General features: G+C 39.5%; 1 protein-coding gene across 1 annotated transcript in view; it reads left to right on the forward strand.

Moving 5' to 3' along the window:
- Positions 1-26,429, forward strand: part of igf2bp3 (insulin-like growth factor 2 mRNA binding protein 3) — a 48,931-nt gene that overhangs the window by 19,278 nt on the left and 3,224 nt on the right. Inside the window, exons 8-14 of the mRNA XM_034161039.1 lie at positions 2,359-2,481; positions 3,363-3,498; positions 12,467-12,595; positions 22,846-22,965; positions 23,101-23,175; positions 23,389-23,520; positions 23,614-23,727. Coding sequence (XP_034016930.1) covers positions 2,359-2,481; positions 3,363-3,498; positions 12,467-12,595; positions 22,846-22,965; positions 23,101-23,175; positions 23,389-23,520; positions 23,614-23,727 — 829 coding nt within the window. The remainder of the gene's footprint in view (positions 1-2,358; positions 2,482-3,362; positions 3,499-12,466; positions 12,596-22,845; positions 22,966-23,100; positions 23,176-23,388; positions 23,521-23,613; positions 23,728-26,429) is intronic.

A 26,429-nucleotide genomic window follows, 5' to 3' on the forward strand; every position in this document is an offset into this window, starting at 1 on the left:
GTCATCCACAGTCCACGATTGCTTTTCCTTAGCCCATTGTAACCTTGTTTTTTTCTGTTTAGGTGTTAATGATGGCTTTTGTTTAGCTTTTCTGTATGTAAATCCCATTTCCTTTAGGCGGTTTCTTACAGTTCGGTCACAGGCGTTGACTCCAGTTTCTTCCCATTCGTTCCTCATTTGTTTTGTTGTGCATTTTTGGATTTTTGAGACATATTGCTTTAAGTTTTCTGTCTTGACGCTTTGATGTCTTCCTTGGTCTACCAGTATGTTTGCCTTTAACAACCTTCCCATGTTTGTATTTGGTCCAGAGTTTAGACACAGCTGACTGTGAACAACCAACATCTTTTGCAACATTGCATGATGATTTACTCTCTTAAGAGTTTGATAATCCTCTCCTTTGTTTCAACTGACATCTCTCGTGTTGGAGCCATGATTCATGTCAGTCCACTTGGTGCAACAGCTCTCCAAGGTGTGATCACTCCTTTTTAGATGCAGACTAATGAGCAGATCTGATATGATGCAGGTGTTAGTTTTGGGAATGAAAATTTACAGGGTGATTCCATAATTTTTTCCTCAGGATTGATTCCATATTTTTTTCCTCTGCTTGGTCTAAAAAAGTAACCGTTACTGACTGCCACAATCTTTTTTTCTTGATTTCTTATAGTGTTTCTTAAAGCCAGAAAGTTGCCATTTGAAATGACTTTAGTTTTGTCATGTGTGTGATCTGCTTTTTTTCTACAAAATTAAACAACTGAATGAACATCCTCTGAGGCCGGTGATTCCATAATTTTTGCCAGAGGTTGTATTTTCTTAAGTTTTCCCAAGTGCTTTTAACAGAGCAAAGAATTTTCAATTCAGCATTTCTAAGCCGTTTTTTTTCCAGATGTTTCCATTATTTTACTTTGCACTTGGAAGCAAAGTTATTTCAGAAAAAACAAACTACCAGGGTCAGAATTATTAGCTCCTAAGAACTGACCTTTTTGTTAAACCATAGCACAAACCACTGTTGTGCAGTGATGTGCTTTATCTTTGTAATGCTCAAAGCAAGACAGACTCTTGGGGGGGGGGGGGGGGGGGGGGTGACAGATGTCTAAAGACTCCAAAACAACTGCCAGGACATTAGTGAATGACTTGGACATTTCATGATTTGTAGTTTCAAAGAGGACTATCACTAGAGCCATGGACAGGAATGTACTGTAAGTTTGCAGACCAAGAAGAACTCCAGTTCTGCAGAAGCAACTCCTACAAGCCAGATAAATAATATGCGAAGGACAACCTGGAGAAAGATTATACATGGCCTTTGGTCAAATGCGAAAGAAGGGAGAGGCGTATAACCAACGAAGACCGTCGCCACTGTGAAACACGGCGGTGGAAGTATTGTGCTGTGGTGACTCTTCAGTGCATCTGGAACTGAGAATCTCCTCAAGGTAGAAGGAATCATGAAGAAAAGAGGATACCATACTTGCTCTAAACGCTCTGGAAGCCTGCAATTTTCAAAAAGGGGTGCATTTATTGACTGTCGTTTGTGTGCGCTTGCATACATGCTGTATACAGTATGCTCTTACGGGGCTTACGGACATGCATACTTCATGCAAGAGAAGCAGTGCAGACTCAAATGTTTTTTCTGCATGTAGTAGCTGCTACGCAATTGCATAAAAAATAAATAATAAAATGGAGTAAATATGGTATGTGAGGGGGTCTGGGTTGTCACTTTGTCTTCCAACAACCCAAAACATACACTATTAACTGTTAGCATCAGAGGGGGGCTAATAATTGTGACCCTTTTGGTTTTTGTGATTTTGGTTTATTTTTTGTTTTGTTTTTTGTGTGTGTGTGTGTGTGTGTGTGTGTGCAAAGTAAGTAAATAAATAAATGTTAACATCCAAAATAAAACTAGGCTGTTCAGAAATGCTGATGAAAAATTCCTTGCCTTTTTTTTAAGCACTTGGAAAAATATTGAAAATGTAAAATTTCATAGGGGAACTAATGATTTTGTCCTTATCTGTAACTTGAAACAAGGTTTTAAATTCTAAAGGATGGCTGTGGTGGTGATAAACTCTCTGCATCTTCTACGTGCATAAGCCTGTAATTACCAATGTGTCAGTTATAAATCTGATCTGGTTCAAACTTGACAATCCTTTACATCCAATTCCTTTCTAAAGTTTTTGTTCTGATTAGTGGTGTTTCTCTCCAGTCAGATCAGACCTGGAAAGCCTGTATGCTGTTAATGCTTGTTGTATATAAGCAGACTATTAATCGGAACTTGAAATGTGCTACAAATGTAGAAGCCACGCTGTTTAAATATTGGGTTTTTGGGCGTCGCACTTTTTAATAACAGCCCTTTTTGTGTGTGTGTAGTACTGAAGAAATCCCCCTGAAGATCCTTGTACACAACAACTTTGTGGGAAGACTAATTGGGAAGGACGGACGCAACTTGAAAAAGATTGAACAGGAAACTGGAACAAAGATCACAATCTCATCGTAAGATGGTTTGACTGACCCATAGATGAACTAGACGTCCAACTCTCTGTATTGCACATGTATCGCGAGCGTGCCACCATCTGGCACCATCTTTCATCACTCATGGAAACTGGAAGTGCTCCCGAACTATGTAAACCAGTAATTTGACAGCAAAGCAGTATATAAATTTATCTTATGGATCATGAAAGTATATTAATAGTGCTTACAGATGCATTTGATATAGTGTGGTACCTTGAATTGACAGTTTAGAGCTGAAGTCAATGTGCAGCATAAGCGTAACTGCAATTGGTGAGTTACGGCGTAATGCTCAAGTCCATCTGTGTGCACAAGACTTTGTAAATCTGGACATCAGTCTACATCGGATTTAAAAAAAAAAAAGTGTAAATTCAAAAAGAGCTTGTTGCTGCGTCCTGCAGTTTGTCCACTCGTTACAAGATAACATGATCAGCAGCGCTCCTGGTCATCCTGCTGCAGTTTCTTTGATTTTCTTAAAGAAATTTAAATAGTCGCTGGAGTACAGATGTTTTTCACCAGCTTTTCCTTTGGTTAAAACAGTCGTAGCACACACAGCTGTAAGGCATTTCCATAAAAGCATAGAAGCTCACGCAGATGTAGAACCAGACAAAGTAGTAAACTGGTAAACAAACTGGTTTATTGTTGCAGTGACTCTCTGCATGTTTGCCCATTCGGTGATGGCGCCGCTGCCTCCTTGGTGGCATGTGGTTGCATTAGGAGTCGGACCTCTAGTACTTCCAAAGTTCATGTTTCATGCATGCGCTCTGTGTGGTCTCTACTGACACCACCTGGAAGGGCACACGAGAACCCCGCTGTCATTAACACGAGTTTAATGCGTTTGCTGTTGCCCCGATCATTCTGTCCAGTCTGCAGGACTTGACTGTGTACAACCTGGAGCGGACGGTCACGTTCAAAGGTGACGCGGATGCATGCGCGAGGGCGGAGGAGACGGTGATGAAGAACATCAGGCAATGTCATGAGAGCGACATGGCTGCTTTAAGTGTAAGTGATGGTTGCACTAGTTGAGGAAGAGAGCTTCAAGTGCGACAGTTCCATTAGTGTCGAGTTGACTGGATATGAGGCTGATTTAGGGAAACTTTTTTTTTTTTAAGACTTCGAGAATGAAGTCATAATATTATGAGAATAAAGTTTTATTTATACGAGAAGCGATAACCCTGCAGACTGCCAGTTCCAGCCATCTCCTCTGGGAAAGAGGCAATTTCGGGAGCTACTAATCGCCAGAACTACAGTTGAAGTCTGTGCGGGTCCTCCTCTGGAATACACATTTTCTTGCATATTCTTTTCAAAGTTCTGATACTAATGTGGTGCAGATGGGCCAAAAGATAGTGTTTCCTTGTTTGTAAAACCTATACTGAGGTTGGGGTAACTTAACAAAGCTCTCCATAAATCTCATTTTGATCGCTTGTAAAATTACAACCCCTGGCAATAATTATGGAATCACCAGCCTCGGAGGATGTTCATTCAGTTGTTTAATTTTGTAGAAAAAAAGCAGATCAGACATGACACAAAACTAAAGTCATTTCAAATGGCAACTTTCTGGCATTAAGAAACACTATAAGAAATCAGGAAAAGAAATTGTGTCAGTCAGTAACGGTTACTTTTTAGACCAGAGGGGGAAAAAAAATATGGACTCACTCAATTCTGAGGAATAAATTATAGAATCACACTGTAAATTTTCATCCCCAAAACTAACACCTGCATCAAATCAGATCTGCTTGTTAGTCTGCATCTAAAAAGCAGTGATCACACCTTGGAGAGCTGTTGCACCAAGTGGACTGACATGAATCATGGCTCCAACACGAGAGATGTCAATTGAAACAAAGGAGAGGATTATCAAACTCTTAAGAGGGTAAATCATCACGCAATGTTGCAAAAGATGTTGGTTGTTCAGTCAGCTGTCTAAACTCTGGACCAAATACAAACATGGGAAGGTTGTTAAAGGCAAACATACAGGTAGACCAAGGAAGACATCAAAGCGTCAAGACAGATTGACCCTATGTGTCTTTTTGCAAGGAATGTTTTCACAGTTTTTGCTCTATGGCAAGATGCATTATCATCTTGAAAAATGATTTCATCATCCCCAAACAGCCTTTCAATTGATGGGATAAAAAGCAATATGTCTCAAAAATCAAAAATGCACAACAAAGCAAATGAGGAATGAATGGGAGGAAACTGGAGTCAACGCCTGTGACCGAACTGTAAGAAACCGCCTAAAGGAAATGGGATTTACATACAGAAAAGCTAAACAAAAGCCATCATTAACACCTAAACAGAAAAAAACAAGGTTACAATGGGCTAAGGAAAAGCAATCGTGGACTGTGGATGACTGGATGAAAGTCATATTCAGTGATGAATCTCGAATCTGCATTGGGCAAGGTGATGATGCTGGAACTTTTGTTTGGTGCCGTTCCAATGAGATTTATAAAGATGACTGCCTGAAGAGAACATGTAAATTTCCACAGTCATTGATGATATGGGGCTGCATGTCAGGTAAAGGCACTGGGGAGATGGCTGTCATTACATCATCAATAAATGCACAAGTTTACGTTGATATTTTGGACACTTTTCTTATCCCATCAATTGAAAGGATGTTTGGAAATGATATCATTTTTCAAGATGATAATGCATCTTGCCATAGAGCAAAAACTGTGAAAACATTCCTTGCAAAAAGACACATAGGGTCAATGTCATGGCCTGCAAATAGTCCGGATCTTAATCCAATTGAAAATCTTTGGAAGTTGAAGAAAATGGTCCATGACAAGGCTCCAACCTGCAAAGCTGATCTGGCAACAGCAATCACAGAAAGTTGGAGCCAGATTGATGAAGAGTACTGTTTGTCACTCATTAAGTCTGTGCCTCAGACTGCAAGCTGTTATAAAAGCCAGAGGTGGTGCAACAAAATACTAGTGATCTGTTGGAGCGTTCTTTTGTTTTTCATGATTCCATAATTTATTCCTCAGAATTGAGTGATTCCATATTTTTTTCTTCTGCTTGGTCTAAAAAGTAACCATTACTGACTGCCACAATTTTTTTTCCTGATTTCTTATAGTGTTTCTTAAAGCCAGAAAGTTGCCATTTGAAATGACTTTAGTTTTGTGTCATGTCTGTGATCTGCTTTTTTTTCTACAAAATTAAACAACTGAATGAACATCCTCCGAGGCCGGTGATTGCATAATTTTTCCCAGGGGTTGTACAAGTTTATTCTCATATTAAATCTCATGTTGCATTTATTCTTGTAATATGACTTTATTAATATAATACAAGTTATTTCTCAAAATTACGTCTTGATTCTAGTAACATACTTTAATCAAGTTTTGTTGTAATATTATGACTTTTTTTTCTCGAAGTCTGGGAAAAGTCGCTGTGGCCCTGAATCGTAACTGGATACATTTGTGTGCATGAAAATCAAAGTTGGTAAAACTGTTTCTACCCCTACATGTATTATGCTGTTTTCTGTCAACTGGGTCTGAGACAATAGTTGGACCCCCCCCCCCCATAACAAAGTTGCAAAAACGCTTAACACCATAACAATCAGCATATCAAGCATGCTGGCACTATTAACTGACTCCTGTTTGGACTACAGCAAGGTAAGATGTTTGCACCTTGTCATAATACTTGCACGTAGTGTTGCACTTTGTGCTTGTTGGAATGACTAACAGGAATATGCGCAGTTATTGGTTGAACTTCAGTGTACTGCTGGAAACGTGACACCTGCTCTGTGTGTGTACGTGTGTATTTGCATTTAAATTGTAACCGAGTTCAGTGGCAAACTATATGCACAGTGGTAGGGTGACCATATTTTGATTATGATGCATTTACACATAACCAAGACGCATTACGAATGTCATTTTTCTGTCATTCGTGACACATTCCTGACATTCTTAATGTGACTTAACGCATCTGAACAGGTTTCTTAATAGTGCGTGTTGGTGCGTGATATTCTTGATATTCGTGGAGCATGTTTTTTTTGCCTGTCAAAAAATCTTCCACAAATGTCACACACCACCCTCATTTCTTCTCACGTCATGGAGGTCGCAACTGAGCGTATTGATCCGTCTTGAGTAGTAATCCTTAATAGAACGTGACGTTTGTAGTGGTTCCTGTGATGGTTCTTGGAGCCCAAACTGTCACGCGTTATTACGAAGTGACATGGAAACTGTCAAATGTTGACACGACTTGTAACGCTGCGTCACATTTCACTGTGCGCCACGACGAATCAGTTTTCTGTCACGTGCGCACAATTAAACTCGGCTCCAAATGTCGTTCCACAGTTCTGCTGAAGCTCCTCAGGACGCTCCTGCAGGTGTTCCACCTGCTGTTTTAACCGACGAGCGGGAGAACGAGTCTGAGCCAGAAGAACCAGAAGAGCGAGAGGAGACTCAAGTGCAGCCAGACATTTCTGCACCTCCTCCAGCCCAGCGGAGGAAGAAGCGTGCGCACAATTAAACCCTGCTGCACTGCATTCAGTTTGATTGCTGACACCAACTCGGCTAAAAGTCTAATTTCTGTGCTCTTCAGCGCGCTCCTGCAGGTGTTCCACCTGCTGCATGTGCATGATGTTTGGGAAAATGCGCGAGACGAGAGCCACATGAAGCCACACATCTGGCTCTGTCCTCCTCCTCCTCTCTGCGCCACTCCACGACATAGAGCCCAACTATGCATGCAGTCGCAAAGTTCTTCTGAAAAACTGGAGTGATCTGAATTCGGTTGGATGATTATGGGTGTGTGGAGACAACTCACCTCGTTCACAACGTGACAGAACTTAACGATGTGCTGTTATGCGCAATAGCGCGGAACACTATTCTTAACCGTGCTTAATGATTCCTGATAATTCTCCAGCAACACGTGCCATTAATCGTAACATATGGTAACAGGTTGCAGCAGTTCCTGAGAACACCTGACGCCTCTGCCCCGAATCATCACATTCGTGATCAGCGGCCAAGAATGTGTACTTCGTGGCATTCGTGACTTGTCGTCGTTATGTGTAAACGCAGCATTACCGAGATGCTCTGTTGGCAGCAGGTACTAATTGGCGGAACTGGAATGATATCATTGACGGAATGACGGACAGAACAGCACCTTACTATGCCCCCTACTCTAAGATATTGATAACTGTCAAGATAATGCCGCCCCCCCCCCCCCCCCCTTATGTTCAAAGCACAAATGTATCTTCTTTTTTTTTTCCAGTTAGCACTAATCGTCGGAATAGCAGATTGGTTTATTGGAAAATGTATCCTCAGTAACGCTAGCTGGAACCACACAAGTTCCTGTTCTGCCATTCTGTCAAGAGATTGGGGCTTCTCATGTTGACTTATAGCTTTATATAGTGGCTAAATACCTTGATTATTTCAATGGTGAGACCTGATCATCTCATCAATACTTGTTTTGGGTGTAATATATGCAAAAAACGACACATTCTACCGATTACCAGTTGTTCCATTCCGCCTATAGTTCTGGCAATTAGTAGTTCCCTGAATGCCAGTCAATTTAATGGCACAGTGAAAACCAGGATATTGTCATCACATTCTTAAAAAAAAAAAAGTGAAAACAGGACACGTCCTGGGAAAATGGGGCATTTGGTCATCCTACAATGCGCTACAGCGCATATGTAGTTGTATTGAAACTGGTGGACTGTTTTAGGTGATGACCACTAGAAAAGATAGTGATACTTGGCAAAAAGACTTGGACATTTCTCATCCCTCTGTAAAACAATGTAAAGCACACTTTACCTGAGCCTTCAGCATGCCTGCACAGGTTGTACAATCAATAAATTGAAGGTTGGTTTATTGGGAGGAGCAGCAAGCGCGCCCAATTGTGTAGCTCCCCAACCCACCCATCCTGATTTGGGGATTAAAACTGGTCAGATGTGACTACAGATTGCTGTTGGCTGCCTCTCCTTCAGTCTTCTTTCATGGTGTTGGCATCAATCCACAAACAAATGGTGCTTCTTTCATCCATGCTGCGCACGCCGTGGCACCTGCAAAGGTGCTGTGCGCTGTAGATTTACAGCAGACTGGTATATCATTATGTTAGATGTACTGAAAAGCAGGTTACTGGTTAATAATCACTTGTAAGAGGATAAATCAGTTTAACTGGAGCACCGTGCTTGTAGAGTGCAAACCTCCGTCAACACCAGTCCCAATTCCATAAATTTTAACCTTGAAAAAAAAATTTCTAAATCAAAGTCCTGTTAGAAGTGACTTTTCATAAGATGAATTAGATGTGATCAAATGTCAGGAATATGTATTTAGTTCATGCACTTGAATTAAAAGGGTTTTTTTTTTTTTTTCTTCACCTCTTTCAGTTTCTAAATTCTTTGTCAGATGATTTTCAGAAAACATTGGTTATCTCTGCCATATAGAATTTGTCATTGCTTTTTGGCACTTTGTTTCCAGCTGATAACTGGAAGACAAACGGGCATAAAATTGGAAGCTCCATCCAGGATTGGTGGTGTAAATAAATCCATAAGAGAAAAATGACACTTTTGATTGAGATATAATGCAAAATGTACACCAAATGGGCTTTTCAATATTTCAAATATCCATGATCGGATCCGGACCAAACTTTGTCAGGTGATAGTGAGTGCCAGTCTGCACCTCACTTTCAAATGAGTGATTGGGGCACATTTGACCTGAAATGTACATTAAATGGGGTTTTCAATGTTGAATTTAAATGGCCACAAAAATCTGTAATCTGGATCAGATCCAGGTCAAACTGTCAGACGATGGACCCATCCTGCATAGTGCTATAAAATATGAAAACTTTTTATTTTTTGAAAATTCATTGTGTTAAAGGATGAGGTTTTTCCTTACCACAATGGAAACTCATATTTTTCACTTTCTTGTTCTGTGTATTTTAATGGGCAATTACGTATATATTTTGTGCATTATTTTATTAAACAAATTCAATTAACCTATGACCTTGAAAATTGAATCAGGATATGAATCCTGTTTAAAAAAAAAAAAAAAAAAAAAAAAACTATATGAAAAATTGTTACAGGCTGTTCACAAACTGCTGGGGGAAAAAAAGGAGTGAAAATGTGATAAAGTGATTTTATTTTTTTTGAGCCAGCACTTTTTCATTAAGTCAATATACCATAGTCTTTGTTAAGCCAGTCTGTTGTAGACTGGGTGCTGAGGTACACGCAGCATAGTTGAAAAGAAGCAGCACCTATTTTTGGATGGACTTGAACACAAAGACAGAACAAGAGGCAACAATCCATGGTCACATCTGATGGTTTATGCTAAAATCTAGGGGAGAGAAGTTGAGCAATGGCACTTGCCGCTCCTCCCAAAATGATTTTTCAAGTCTGCAAGCACACTGATTTATCTGAAGACTCAGGTGAAGCATACTGCCATTCTGTTTTATAAAGTTTTCCAGTTGTGATCACCTGTCCTGGAATCTTTTTTTTTTTTAACTTTCAATTGTATAATGTGCATCATAACTTGAACCCAAATTATTGGAAATGCATATTTTCACTAGTGCAGCAGAACTCCACCAATAATATGCGTTCCTATTTTAGTTAGTGACACAAGTACAAAGTGCTTTAGTGCAGCACAACCAATGAGTTGCACAAATATTTGACTTTGCTGGAGTGGTAATAGTCCAAACAAGAGTCTCTATGCTTGAGTCCACACTTATATATTTGGTGTTTTATAAAAACACATGCACAGAACAATTTTATTTATATTTTTATTTAACTTTTTTTTTTGCTTGTAAATTCCACTTCAGTTGATTTGTTAGTTTTGTCACAAGCGGGGGCTCCTGTATCCACCCGTTTTTGTTTTGTTTTCTATTGTGGCATTTTGATATTGCTAATCGTCCCATGTTTGTACTTATACCAAATGTTAGATGCAGTTTACTGGGAGCAACCTTCATGTTGTTCCATTCATGTTGTTCCATTCATGTTGTATTTTTTTACTTAAGAACTTTTATAATCCTTTGGCACTGTTTGAGTTGAACAAACATGTTGAGGTCATGTTTCCTTTCAATTAGCAAAGCTCAACCACTTGAGGACAGTAAACACTTCAGACTCACTTGCATTTTTAGACTTGTGCCAGTATATTTTTTTTCACTTACATTCAATCTGCAAAACAATATTCCATTATTTCCAACAATTGATTTGCTTGAGGTGTGTTTTATGTATCCAGAATGTTCAGCTGTTGAGCTCTTCGTTTCCTCCCCCCATTTACAAAGAAAACTAGGTGAACATCCTTTATGGTGATTTTATCCTTTTTGTCAAAGGCTGCATATCAATAAAATGTTAGAATTAAAAAAAAATATATAAATTTGTAATGGTGCATGAAGTGGGCTCTTGAGGTCACCACACTTGTTAAATAACTTTGCAGAAATCTTTCTAGAATAATTGTTTTGGATTAATTTTGTGACGGGATCGAGTAGTCTTGCATTAGGATTACTGCCGTAACCTGAGTGTGTTAGAAAGCGAGAGTACCGATTGCTCAGGCCTATGTTGGCTTACAGGTGAATGTTTCCTGTGCTATTTTGAGGATTCTGTAACCCTAAAAAGGTAGGCTTGGCTCACTCATGGCTAGTCACCCAGTTCCTCAAAGGAATGTTAGCAAGGTATGTTGAGCCTAAAGCAACCACTTTGAGGGACAAGAAGTTGGCTCTCATTAGACCACTGTGGCAACTTGTGCTATGTAATTAACTTGCCCAGTTATGAGGGGCAATTGAGAAATTTTGAGGGTGTGCTTCTTCATTTCCCAACATTGCACCCAGCGAGTCAAAACTTCAGGCTTTCTTGAGAAATGTTGGTTTGTCAGAATGCAAAAGATGAACCGCAGCTGCCTTTTTTAGGGACAGGCCATAAACCTCTCAATTGCCCCTTAAAAATTCAGAATTTCAAATTAAATCTGTTATAAAATGGCAGTGGTGTATGTTGAGAGATGTGGATCAAGGATTGGATGTTGCCTTTGACCTGTGATTATTGAGCTTCAATTCAAACGAACAAACAAAAATGAAAATGTTAATGTCCTTTGGCAGGCTTCAAAGATTTAGTCCATGGACCAAGTAGGTTGTTTTTTTTTTGATCACTTAAGGGGACTAAATTATTTACAATCCAGTCTGTGTAACATGGCCAACACAAAATATGAGCCATCCCAAGACTAGCTGTACCCAGGTAGAGATCAATGAAGAATTAGAGGTCAAATTTGAAAAATGCTCTAGTCATATTAAACTATACCACATTGTCTGATAAAGATTCCAAAAAGGTATAGTTTGGACTACCTGACTGAATGTTATGAGGTGAAAACAGCAGCAAAGGTAAAGGTTGATTTCAGTTTGTACAGGGGTCAAAAATTGTGCCAATTCTGGTGATGCAAATTACTGGTTAATAGGGTTTTAAAAAGAAATGGTTTGCACCATGTGTCCTGCTTAGCTATCGCGTTACAGGATAATACACATCATAGAATCCAATGGACATTGACCTTTTTACTCTGGAGACCAAGCATTAATCATGGTCAAAACATTCCATTTATTAATCCTTTTAGTTGAACCAATAATTTGCATCACTTTCAACAGAAACTGGAGCAACTTTTTTTTTGAACTTTGTACCAACTGAAAGAAACCTGTCACCATTTTTGCTGTTTTTACTCCCCAACGTTTGGCCATAGATGGTCCAAACTGTTTTGGAATTATAAGACAAGTATGGTATACTTTTCAAAAACAATTGGAGTATTTTTAAATTTTGACCTCTATAATTCTTTGACCCCTACCTGGCTGTAGCTACCACCCTGCGATGGCTAGCATACATTGTGTAGGCCATGGTACACCAAGATGTGTTCCTTGAAGCAATACTGATTAGGACAAAATTAACTACTGGCTCATGGACTAATTGGAGATCAGGACTAAACCATGTAAAAGGGATTGTTTTACAGTATTGATGGTTATGTATATTGTAATGTGACTGAAACATTCTGATTCTTTGCAGCTCCAGGCCAACTTGATTCCAGGCTTGAACCTGAGCACTTTGGGTTTATTCCCCAGTGGTGCATCAGGGATGGGCCCTTCCATGTCTAGTATCCCACCTCCTGGAGCCCTTCCTGGATGTTCATTTGGAGTAAGTGACTCTAAGATGTCCTTCACACATCTGCTCTGTACAGATGAGGCAACGGAGTCTTTCCCCATCAGATTGGTGTAATTGTTCAGACAAAAGCCTTTTATTGTGTAGAAACTCAGGTTGTATGTGATTCTCTTCCTTTTAGTGCACTCCTTATGGGAGTGAGGGGCCATATTGGCCAATGCTGTCAGCAAGCAGCCAGCCCCTCACTGTAAGTCATCTATCCCACAGTGCTTTGCACGGCTTGTGGCTGCTTGCTGCAGGAAGAGGGGGCAGGGTTTTTCCGCATCTAAAGTCCAGATTAATTCTATTCAATCAATTCAATCAATTTTTTTATATAGCGCCAAATCACAACAAACAGTTGCCCCAAGGCGCTTTATATTGTAAGGCAAGGCCATACAATAATTATGTAAAACCCCAACGGTCAAAACGACCCCCTGTGAGCAAGCACTTGGCTACAGTGGGAAGGAAAACTCCCTTTTAACAGGAAGAAACCTCCAGCAGAACCAGGCTCAGGGAGGGGCAGTCTTCTGCTGGACTGGTTGGGGCTGAGGGAGAGAACCAGGAAAAAGACATGCTGTGGAGGGGAGCAGAGATCGATCACTAATGATTAAATGCAGAGTGGTGCATACAGAGCAAAAAGAGAAAGAAACAGTGCATCATGGGAACCCCCCAGCAGTCTACATCTATAGCAGCATAACTAAGGGATGGTTCAGGGTCACCTGATCCAGCCCTAACTATAAGCTTTAGCAAAAAGGAAAGTTTTAAGCCTAATCTTAAAAGTAGAGAGGGTGTCTGTCTCCCTGATCTGAATTGGGAGCTGGTTCCACAGGAGAGGAGCCTGAAAGCTGAAGGCTCTGCCTCCCATTCTACTCTTACAAACCCTAGGAACTACAAGTAAGCCTGCAGTCTGAGAGCGAAGCGCTCTATTGGGGTGATATGGTACTACGAGGTCCCTAAGATAAGATGGGACCTGATTATTCAAAACCTTATAAGTAAGAAGAAGAATTTTAAATTCTATTCTAGAATTAACAGGAAGCCAATGAAGAGAGGCCAATATGGGTGAGATATGCTCTCTCCTTCTAGTCCCCGTCAGTACTCTAGCTGCAGCATTTTGAATTAACTGAAGGCTTTTTAGGGAACTTTTAGGACAACCTGATAATAATGAATTACAATAGTCCAGCCTAGAGGAAATAAATGCATGAATTAGTTTTTCAGCATCACTCTGAGACAAGGCCTTTCTGATTTTAGAGATATTGCGTAAATGCAAAAAAGCAGTCCTACATATTTGTTTAATATGCGCTTTGAATGACATATCCTGATCAAAAATGACTCCAAGATTTCTCACAGTATTACTAGAGGTCAGGGTAATGCCATCCAGAGTAAGGATCTGGTTAGACACCATGTTTCTAAGATTTGTGGGGCCAAGTACAATAACTTCAGTTTTATCTGAGTTTAAAAGCAGGAAATTAGAGGTCATCCATGTCTTTATGTCTGTAAGACAATCCTGCAGTTTAGCTAATTGGTGTGTGTCCTCTGGCTTCATGGATAGATAAAGCTGGGTATCATCTGCGTAACAATGAAAATTTAAGCAATACCGTCTAATAATACTGCCTAAGGGAAGCATGTATAAAGTGAATAAAACTGGTCCTAGCACAGAAACTTGTGGAACTCCATAATTAACTTTAGTCTGTGAAGAAGATTCCCCATTTACATGAACAAATTGTAATCTATTAGACAAATATGATTCAAACCACCGCAGCGCAGTGCCTTTAATACCTATGGCATGCTCTAATCTCTGTAATAAAATTTTATGGTCAACAGTATCAAAAGCAGCACTGAGGTCTAACAGAACAAGCGCAGAGATGAGTCCACTGTCCGAGGCCATAAGAAGATCATTTGTAACCTTCACTAATGCTGTTTCTGTACTATGATGAATTCTAAAACCTGACTGAAACTCTTCAAATAGACCATTCCTCTGCAGATGATCAGTTAGCTGTTTTACAACTACCCTTTCAAGAATTTTTGAGAGAAAAGGAAGGTTGGAGATTGGCCTATAATTAGCTAAGATAGCTGGGTCAGGTGATGGCTTTTTAAGTAATGGTTTAATTACTGCCACCTTAAAAGCCTGTGGTACATAGCCAACTAACAAAGATAGATTGATCATATTTAAGATCGAAGCATTAAATAATGGTAAGGCTTCCTTGAGCAGCCTGGTAGGAATGGGGTCTAATAAACATGTTGATGGTTTGGATGAAGTAACTAATGAAAATAACTCAGACAGAACAATCGGAGAGAAAGAGTCTAACCAAATACCGGCATCACTGAAAGCAGCCAAAGATAACGATACGTCTTTGGGATGGTTATGAGTAATTTTTTCTCTAATAGTTAAAATTTTGTTAGAAAAGAAAGTCATGAAGTCATTACTAGTTAAAGTTAATGGAATACTCAGCTCAATAGAGCTCTGACTCTTTGTCAGCCTGGCTACAGTGCTGAAAAGAAACCTGGGGTTGTTCTTATTTTCTTCAATTAGTGATGAGTAGAAAGATGTCCTAGCTTTACGGAGGGCTTTTTTATAGAGCAACAGACTCTTTTTCCAGGCTAAGTGAAGATCTTCTAAATTAGTGAGATGCCATTTCCTCTCCAACTTACGGGTTATCTGCTTTAAGCTACGAGTTTGTGAGTTATACCACGGAGTCAGACACTTCTGATTTAAAGCTCTCTTTTTCAGAGGAGCTACAGCATCCAAAGTTGTCTTCAATGAGGATATAAAACTACTGACGAGATACTCTATCTCCCTTACAGAGTTTAGGTAGCTACTCTGCACTTTGTTGGTATATGGCATTAGAGAACATAAAGAAGGAATCATATCCTTAAACCTAGTTACAGCGCTTTCTGAAAGACTTCTAGTGTAATGAAACTTATTCCCCACTGCTGGGTAGTCCATCAGAGTAAATGTAAATGTTATTAAGAAATGATCAGACAGAAGGGAGTTTTCAGGGAACACTGTTAAGTCTTCAATTTCCATACCATAAGTCAGAACAAGATCTAAGATATGATTAAAGTGGTGGGTGGACTCATTTACTTTTTGAGCAAAGCCAATAGAGTCTAATAATAGATTAAATGCAGTGTTGAGGCTGTCATTCTCAGCATCTGTGTGGATGTTAAAATCGCTCACTATAATTATCTGAGCTAAGCACTAAGTCAGACAAAAGGTCTGAAAATTCACAGAGAAACTCACAGTAACGACCAGGTGGACGATAGATAATAACAAATAAAACTGTTTTTTGGGACTTCCAATTTGGATGGACAAGACTAAGAGACAAGCTTTCAAATGAATTATAGCTCTGTCTGGGTTTTGGATTAATTAATAAGCTGGAATGGAAGATTGCTGCTAATCCTCCGCCTCGGCCCGTGCTACGAGCATTCTGACAGTTAGTGTGACTCGGGGGTGTTGACTCATTTAAACTAACATATTCATCCTGCTGTAACCAGGTTTCTGTTAGGCAGAATAAATCAATATGTTGATCAATTATTATATCATTTACCAACAGGGACTTAGAAGAGAGAGACCTAATGTTTAATAGACCACATTTAACTGTTTTAGTCTGTGGTGCAGTTGAAGGTGCTATATTATTTTTTCTTTTTGAATTTTTATGCTTAAATAGATTTTTGCTGGTTATTGGTAGTCTGGGAGCAGACACCGTCTCTATGGGGATGGGGTAATGAGGGGATGGCAGGGGGAGAGAAGCTGCAGAGAGGTGTGTAAGACTACAACTCTTACCTTCTAGAGTGGTTGTAATCCAGGGGTCTCAAACTGTAATTAATTGGGGGCTGCTGGAACTGTTCTGTCTAGTGGCTCGCTTCAACACCCAATAGAAAACTCAAGGGTCTTCCTCAGATTTAAAGGGAAGCGATTTCTTCTTGCAGTTGAAAAATATCCATGCATTGAAGGAAATCACCCATCAGTCTGTGCAGCCAGTCAACTGCACAGTGCTGTTGACCAGTTGCATAGTTAAACTGGAGCACCACGCTTGTAGAACGCAAACCTCTGCCAGGACTAGTTGCCAATTCCACAATTTTTTTTTTTTTTACCTTGGGGGAGGGAGGGGTTCCCCAAGGTCAAAGTCCTGTTAGAAGTGGTGTTTTATAGACTAAAACATAATACAAAAAATATAGATCAAAAGGGCTTTTCAATGTTAAAATCAACCACTAAATCCACAATAAGGATCAGATGCAGATCAAACTTGGTCTGTTCATTGAGTTCCAGTACCAGTCATTGTCACAAATGAGTGACTGAGGAACTCTTGAGATATAATGCAAAATGTACACCAAATGGGCTTTTCAATACTAAATTCAAATGTCCATAAAATCCACAATTGGGATCAGATCTGATCAAACTGTTAGGTGATTGAGTGCTAGTCTGCACCTTACTTTCAAATAGGAGGGTGATTGAAGCACGTTTTAAGATGTAATGTAAAATATACATTAAATGAGGTCTTCAATGTTACATTTAAATGGGTACAAAATCTGTAATCTGGATCAGATCCAGATCAAACTTTCGGTAAAGGATATCATCCTACAGAACACTCTCGTATATGAAAGAAATTTGATATTTCTTGAGTTATGAATTTTCGAGAACTTGTTCAGTGTTACTTAGTGTTTTGTTTTTTTTGTTTTTTTCCTGACTTTGACCTTTGCCCTTAAATTGAATCAGTTCTTGCCTATCAGGATGTCAATCTTCAGGAAAAGCTTCATAATGATGTATGGAAAAAGTGTGGGTTACAGGCTGTTCTCAAACGGGTGAAAACATAACCTCTGCCCAATTTCGTTGGCAGATGTAAAAATATTTTTGAAAATAAGCCCCAAGTAACTTCAGAATATATAAATGAGCCAGGCTTTAATTTGAAGGAATGAGTTTATGTTGTACAGCTGCACTGTATCATTCAGTTACAAGAGTAATTCTGAATTCATGCCACCGCCCAGATTTGGTCCCCGGACCAGTACTTTGAGACCCCTGCCTTTATCTATGTGCAACCAGTAATCTGTTGGTTGACTGTTAAACAACCTTGGCCATAATATACTAACCTATTATAGCACTGTAACTTAATCTTTCTGCCAAGAAGCATTTGCATGGCTCAGAATGGTCTTCATGTATAAAGTGGTCATCTGGACGCTGCAAATTGTTGGTAGAACCAGATTTTGAGAACTTAGACTGTGGCTTTTGATAATATACCGAGCAAAATATCCAATGAATTACTTTGTTGGAAGATTTACAGACAGACATGGTATACTTGATATATTTCACCGAAACCCAAATCCCTTGAATAACACGGTTGCAGTCATTCATCATATTAGTCGTGTCCTGGATAAACCGGTTTTTCATAATGAGATCTTTCTGCAGACTGATTCAGTTGTTGCTATTCTGGTTTGTCTGATAGTCACAGACGTTGGTGTATTCAGGGAAATACTTCTGATGAACAGAATCCCAAACCAGAAACAGTTGGGACGTGACAGGAGGTACAAATGAATGAAATGGTGATGCTTGCATTTATTTAGATTTTTACTTAATTGCAGACTGTATAAATTAAGTATTTCATGTTTTGTGTGATCATCTTCATTGAGTAGCCAACAGTCCTGCATTTAAATATTGAAATGCCCCCCCAAATAATTGGGACGTTAACGTATTTACCACTTTGTGTTGTTCCCATTCCTTCTCATGGCATTTAAGACCTTTTGGAGAATACAAAGCAATAGTGTTGTCTGCAGCATGTGTAACCACGTCGTGCAGCTGCTGTGGGGGAAAAAAATCAAAAATACATGCCACCCATCTGGAGCACATGGTTTCATTTCTTCCAGAAACGATCTCTAATACAGATTTGTATGACCACAATACACATTTCTACTGTATGATGGTCCAACCTAGATGCCTCCAAGGCCATAGAAGTTGATTAAACTTCTGGTCAAGGTCAGCACAAGGCTTTTTAATGTTTTTAAACATTTCATTTTTCTCACATTTGACTTTGTAGATCTTCTGTCTATTTTTGCTGTTCAAAGACTGAGCCTTTGGTCAATACTAATTACATTAAAGTCTTTGAAATAGCATGGTTATTTAACTTTTTGAAATCTTGATTTTTGCCCCAGCCTCAACTTTTTTTTGGCAGACCTGAAATGCAGAAATGGATTGATTCTAACAAATGAAATAAAGCTAACACAGGAATTATCTTGGGTTCATACTTTCTGCAATGAATAACACAAATGTAAGAATCACTGCAGGTTTATTTGTATTTTCCATGCTGTCCCAATGCTTTGATTTGGAGTTATGCATTTATCTAAAATGCAGAATAGTGTTTGATTTGGCAGTGTTACAAAATTCATTGCACCTACCGGTAATATAAATGTTATCCACTTTTGGTGTGTGAAAATATTTTCCCCAGTTCAAAGTGAAAAATCATAACTTGCACTTTCTTGCGTCATTATGTTTGATATAAACTTAAGTTTTTCAGCACTTTCCAAACACAGATGTCCCAACAGCATGGAAGAGTCCACAAATTGATGGGATTTACTTGTCAAAGCTTCTGAATCTATCAATTTTTATTCTCCGAAGACCCAAAGGGGGATTATGTCTTGGTGATTTCTGTCTCTCTCCTTCCCTCCCCAAAAGGGGAGCATTCTGAAATCAACTGCCACATTTTTAGGTGGAATTTTGTGAAACTTGGCGCAAGTCCTTGTTATAAGTTGGTAATACGCATATTGTAATATTGTTTAAGACTGACACATTTTGGCGGAGTTACGGCCAGCGAGGCATATTGTACTCTTGTTGATTAATGGCTTCCTCCTTGGTCAGCGGCTTTTTAGACTGTGGTGTTGTAGCGCTCTCAAAGGTGGATTATCAACTTTTCTTTCATGACTCAAACTCTATCAATGTCTTATTTCTGGTCCTGAGGTTCTCTTGGGTCCTTTGGGATAATTCATTCCTGTATGCTTGGGCTTTTTTGGTAAATTTTTGTAATATTTGCTTGTATTACCATGGCTTTTTTCAAGATAGGTCCTCAGGAAGAGTCTTGTATTGTGGAAATCCAAATTGTAGCTCCAGGAGCCTTGGGTTTGATTTGTCTGCCTTCACCTTTCCCCCCAGTTGTTGGAGTTTTCAGCACTAAGACAGGTGCGTGCAGAATCATGCTCAGGGGAGCCTGCCACATGGTTGTAGAGTTGTAACCAAAATGTGGTGGAGGGCGCACATATCCAAGACAAACATCAGCAGGTGCCAAATCAAAAACGTACGTAGAATGGGGAAGGATCTGCACACTGCTTGTAAAAGACTTAATTTATTGGGAGTAGCAACGTTTCGATCATAGATCTTCTTCAGGCATCTGACAAAAGTTAAACAGTCAGAATAAGTACAGGCCTGCACATCTGATTGGCAGTTAGGTATCAGCTGATAGTCAGCTGTTCTAATTAGGCCTGATAAGCAGTTGTTAGAGATAAACAATCCTGATAAAAAATTAAACACATACAGCAAAAAAACAAAACAAAAGCAGAAACAGCAACATTTTTAACAAGTATAAGCACAATATAATAAGTAGTCACAAAAAAGGTTTTAAATCAAAATCCAAATTGAGGCCTTTAGGTGACAGGGTATTGAGGTAAAATATATAAAATGCCTCTCTTCTTAGAAGAATACTGTTGATATCCCCTTCATGGGACTCATAATAATTTACCATGGGATGAAAGAGGCCTTATTGGAACTTAAGAGATTCAGGAATCATTGTTAAACCAGCAGACAAAGGTGGATCTATAGTTGTAATGGATTTGTGTGACTATGACCATGAAGTCAACCAACAGCTTTCCAATCAGCTGTTTTATCAAAAACGTGACTCAGACCCTACTGAAGAATAAAAAAAAAACTATTCAGTCACTTCTTGGAAAGTGGTGATATCACAAAAGTGTTTGATTTCATGAAGATTGACTATCCTATTAGACCAGTGATATACACATTACTCAAAATCCATATAAACCTTGAGCAACCACCAGGCAGACCCATTATATCTGGTATTGGGTCTTTAACTGAAAAAATTTCTACATTTGATTTCTTTTTAAAACCACATGTTAATATATTACCATCATTTGTAAAAGACAATTGATATGATCAATGTTTTACAGTCGATTTCTGTGAAAAATATGTTACTGGTGACACTTGATATGGAATCACTATACACAAATATACCACATGAGGGAGGTATTGAAGCAGTTGATTTCTATCTACGACCTTTACATTTGGATATGAAACCTAGTATCACCTGCATTAAAGAATTGACCAAGTTGGTTATTACAAAAATGCTTTTATGTATAAAGATGCTCACTATTTACAGGTGAAGGGCACAGCTATGGGTAGCACCATGGCCCCAACCTATACCTTGCTATATGTTGGTTTCTTTGAACATGAATTTCCATTTAATAGGTCACATAATGTTTTTTTCCATCATATTGGCCTCTGGCGAAGGTATATTGATATTTTTCTGCTGTGGTCAGGTACTTCAAATGAACTATTTAATTTTGTGAATTTTCTCAATGTTAGTAGTAGCCGCCTCAAAGTCAATTATGATGATCTACAAATTAATTTTTTGGACATTTTAATTACAAAAGAACAAGACAAATTGTCAGACTTGTATAGAAAACCTTCAGACAGGAATACCATCCTGCACGGCAAAAGCTTCCATCCAACCACCCTAAAAAAGAGCCTCCCAATTGGCCAATTCAACAGGGTGCGTCGTATATGCAGTTCAGATGAATCGTATGCCAAACACAGTGACATGGTGAAAAGATTTAGAGACAGACAATATCAAGAAGACTGGGTGCAAAATGCTGTAGAGCGGTTTAAAAATGTCAACCAAAATGATTGTCTTAAAATGAGAAGAGTCAATTCTGATAGTTATAGGCCATTTTGTGCAATACAATTCTCCCCCTTGGGAAACTCATTTAAAGACATCGTTCAACAGCATTGGCACATTTTGAAATCTGACTCCAATTTAAAAATGGTTTTCAATGATTCTCCACGCATTGTGTACAAACGCGCTCCAAATATGAGATCAAATTGTTAGAGCCGATCTGCCACCTGAGCAACCTTCACACTTTTTATGTTATTCCATCTGGCAACAAGTGTGGCAATTGTGCACAATGTAATTTTACTTCTAAGTGTCATTACTTCACCCATCCACACTGGAAAAAAGATTATCAAAGGTACTGTTTCCTTTAACAGTAAAAATGTTATTTATATGATTAAATGCCCTTGTGGTTTGGCATACATAGGAAAAACCACTCGGTGTATAAGCAGTATAAGAACTTGTGATGAAAAAAATCCTGTTGCGGTGCACTTCAATTCCATGAAACACAATCCCTCCTCGTTGAGATACATTGGGATTGAACATGTAAAAGTCCCAAGAAGGGGAGGGGATATCAAGTGTTCTTCTAAGAAGAGGCATTTTATATATTTTACCTCAATACCCTGTCACCTAAAGGCCTCAATTTGGATTTTGATTTAAAACCTTTTTTGTGACTACTTATGGTTATATTGTGCTTAAAATGTTGTTTCTGCTTTTGTTTTTTGTTTTTTTGCTGTATGTTTAATTTTTTTATCAGGATTGTTTATCTCTAACAATTGCTCATCAGGTCTAATTAGAACAGCTGACTATCAGCTGATTACCTAACTTCCAATCAACTGTGCAGACCTCCTGTACTTATTCTGACTTTTTTAACTTTTGTAAGATGCCTGAAGATCTATGATCGAAACGTTGCTACTCCCAATAAATTGTCTTTTACAAGCAGTGTGCAGATCCTTCCCCCTTCTATGTAGAGTGGTAACCAAAATTACTTTATCTCATGGACCTTAAATGGATTTTTTTTTTTTTTTTTTTCTTGGCCAATGAGCAACATGTGCGATTGAACCATTACACTGAAACCTACTGGAAGGGAGCACCTTCTTGGCGCACAGGTTTAATGTATACTGAATTTTGCATGTTGAAGATGCATTGCTGTGCCCATTCTCTTATGAATAAATGGCAAGGTCTTTACTGCTGTAGAGAAACTCTCGCTGGACATGACTATTTGCTGCAGGACTAAGCTTTTCCAAATCTGTTTCCAGCATGTGTGAAGTCTGTAAATAACTTGACTTGCTTGAACTTATGCATTTGAAGCCTGGATTTGTGTGCACTTGGCTTGTCACAGTAGTCCTAATGTGTTGCACCCATCAGGGACAGCCGGAGTCCGAGACGGTTCACTTGTTCATCCCAGCGCTTGCTGTGGGAGCCATCATTGGAAAACAGGGTCAACACATCAAACAGCTTTCACACTTTGCTGGAGCGTCAATCAAGGTAAGTGACGAGCAGTGAAGAAGTTGTGAATCTCAATGACCATGTCGGTGGGCACGGTCTCGTTACTTGTCTGGTGGGGGAATTGGAAACGTAATGGAGGCTGGTTTTTCTTATTCTGACTCTGCCCTCTTTCAGATTGCCCCTGCAGATGGAACAGATTGCAAAAGCAGGATGGTCATCATTGTTGGAACACCAGAGGCTCAGTTTAAGGTGTTACACAATTTTATAGTCATAAGGACACTTTTTTTTTTTTTTTTTTTTAAAGAATGCAGGTTGGAGTTGCTTTCTGTTTGATGGCAGTATTTGTTGTATAACTGAGAATTTACTTGGCAGTCGGTGTCTTCTCTCATTTGATTTTTTCCGGCTATTGATTTTTGGAGGTTCTTAACAACATGAGTTACCACTGCACTAAACTGACTGCAGGCTCAGGGTCGCATCTTCGGAAAGCTGAAAGAAGAGAATTTCTTCGGGCCCAAGGAAGAGGTGAAGCTTGAGGCTCATATCAAAGTGCCCTCTTTCGCAGCTGGACGAGTTATTGGAAAGGGTGGAAAGACGGTAAATTATATTAAATTGCTTTAGCCTTGTGAAAACATGGTGCCTTCTGATTCCACATATTCCTGCTCTATTTATATGTATCTCTGGTCTTAGGTAAATGAGCTGCAGAACCTGACATGTGCAGAAGTGGTGGTGCCCAGGGACCAGACGCCTGATGAGAATGACCAAGTCATTGTCAAAATCAGTGGACACTTCTTTGCTTGCCAGGTAGGTCTTGGGGACAGAACAAACCTGGACTAGGGCTTGTGTTGATGTTCTACCTGACCATTGTTCAATGTCCAGCCTGTAGAGGTCTGTGCATCCTTCCTGGAATATGCCCTCTCCAGACCATCACTGACCCACCACCAAACCGCTCATGCTGAATGATGTTGCAGACAGAATGTTCTCCATGACGTCTTTAGATCCTTTTGTCTGTCACGTGTGCTCAGGTTGAACTTGCTTTCATCTGTGAAAAGCACAGTGCACCAGTGGTGGACCTGCCAATTTTGGTGTTCTGTTGCAAATGCCAATGAAGGTGCCAGCCAGTGTGCACTGGGCCCATACAGATGTCGGGCCCTCAGGCCACCCTCATGAAGTCTGCTTCTGATCGTTTGGTCAGTCAGAGACATTAACACCAGTGACCTGCTGGAGGTCATTTTCTAGGCTTTTGGCAGTGCCCAACCTGTTTCTGCTTGTACAAAGGAGCAAATACCGACCCTGCTGATGGGTTAAGGATCTTCTGCAGCCCTGTCCAGCTTATCCAGAGTAAAGGTGCCCTGACACTTGCACGACTTTGATCCACCCACTTGCACGCACTCTGCCATGCAGGAGAGTAAACGTGTTATAAGTGCACAACAAAACTTTGAAATGTTCAAAATCTCTGTCACGCATTTACATGAACCTCACGTGAACATTACACAAAGTATTAAAAAAACACTGCGTGCGAGTGCTTGCATCAGAGTGCAGCTCATCTGAACAATTATGAGATGCTAAATCTATCATAAACATACTTTTATAGCTGATCACAAGAATGAATGAACATGCAACTGCTTTACCAAACTATTACAACATAATAGGGCACCTTTACTTAACTTTTTAGATGGTTCCAAATACTTTCTCCACCTCATTCAGTGCACAGGAGAGACGCAGAGAAAAGCGGCAGCTGGAGCGGTCCTCTGTGATTCCGGAATCTATTAAGTGTTTTCAACAGCCACCTCTGAGGAAAAAAATGGTTAATCTGCTATGAAATAATTATTTTATGTATGCAGCATCCAGTGGAACAAAGCACGGTGTCCACCTGGGAACACAGCAGGTGGGATTGTCACGAAGTGCTTGCTAGTGTGTGGATCAAAGTTGTGCAAGTGTCAGGGCACCTTAACTGCCTGTCTCCTACAACCCCTGGCAAAAATTATGAAATTACCGGCCTCGGAGGATGTTTATTCAGTTGTTTAATTTTGTAGAAAAAAGATCACAGACATCACACAAAACTAAAGTCATTTCAAATGGCAACTTTCTGGCTTTAAGAAACACTATAAGAAATGAAGGAAAAAAATTGTGGCAGTCAGTAACGGTTACTTTTTTAGACCAAGTAGAGGGGAAAAAATATGGACTCACTCAATTCTGAGGAATAAATTATGGAATCACCCTGTAAATTTTCATCCCCAAAACAAATCAGATCTGCTTGTTAGTCTGCATCTAAAAAGGAGTGATCACACCTTGGAGAGCTGTTGCACCAAGTGGACTGACATGAGTCATGGCTCCAACACGAGAAATGTCAATTGAAACAAAGGAGAGGATTATCAAACTCTTAAAAGTGTAAATCATCACGCAGTGTTGCAAAAGATGTTGGTTGTTCAGTCAGCTGTGTCTAAACTCTGGACCAAATACAAACATGGGAAGGTTGTTAAAGGCAAACATACTGGTAGACCAAGGAAGACATCAAAGCGTCAAGACAGAAAACTTAAAGCAATATGTCTCAAAAATTGAAAATGCACAACAAAACAAATGAGGAACAAATGGGAGGACACTGGAGTCAATGTCTGACCGAACTGTAAGAAACCGCCTCAAGGAAATGGGATTTACATACAGAAAAGCTAAACGAGAGCCATCATTAACACCTAAACAGAAAAAAACAAGGTTAGAATGGGCTAAGTAAAAGCAATCGTGGACTGTGGATGAAAGTCATATTCAGTGATGAATCTCGAATCTGCATTGGGCAAGGTGATGATGCTGGAACTTTTGTTTGGTGCCGTTCCAATGAGATTTATAAAGATGACTGCCTGAAGAGAACATGTAAATTTCCAGTCATTGATGATATGGGGCTGCATGTCAGGTAAAGGCACTGGGGAGATGGCTGTCATTACATCATCAATAAATGCACAAGTTTATGTTGATATTTTGGACACTTTTCTTATCCCTTCAATTGAAAGGATGTTTGGGGATGATATCATTTTTCAAGATGATAATGCATCTTGCCATAGAGCAAAACCTGTGAAAACATTCCTTGCAAAAAGACACATAGGGTCAATGTCATGGCCTGCAAATAGTCCGGATCTTAATCCAATTGAAAATCTTTGGAAGTTGAAGAAAATGGTCCATGACAAGGCACCAACCTGCAAAGCTGATCTGGCAACAGCAATCAGAGAAAGTTGGAGCCAGATTGATGAAGAGTACTGTTTGTCACTCATTAAGTCCATGCCTGACTGCAAGCTGTTATAAAAGCCAGAGGTGGTGCAACAAAATACAGGGATGTGTTGGCGCGTTCTTCTGTTTTTCATGATTCCATAATTTATTCCTCAGAATTGAGTGATTCCATATTTTTCCCCCCCCCCCTCTGCTTGGCCTAAAAAAGTAACCGTTACTGACTGCCACAATTTTGGCTCATTATTGACCCGCTAGTGCAGCTGAAACTCACTAACAACCCCGTCTGC

This window comes from Thalassophryne amazonica, chromosome 20 (genome assembly GCF_902500255.1).
Source record: "Thalassophryne amazonica chromosome 20, fThaAma1.1, whole genome shotgun sequence".
In the NCBI taxonomy this organism is placed as follows: Eukaryota; Metazoa; Chordata; class Actinopteri; order Batrachoidiformes; family Batrachoididae; genus Thalassophryne; species Thalassophryne amazonica.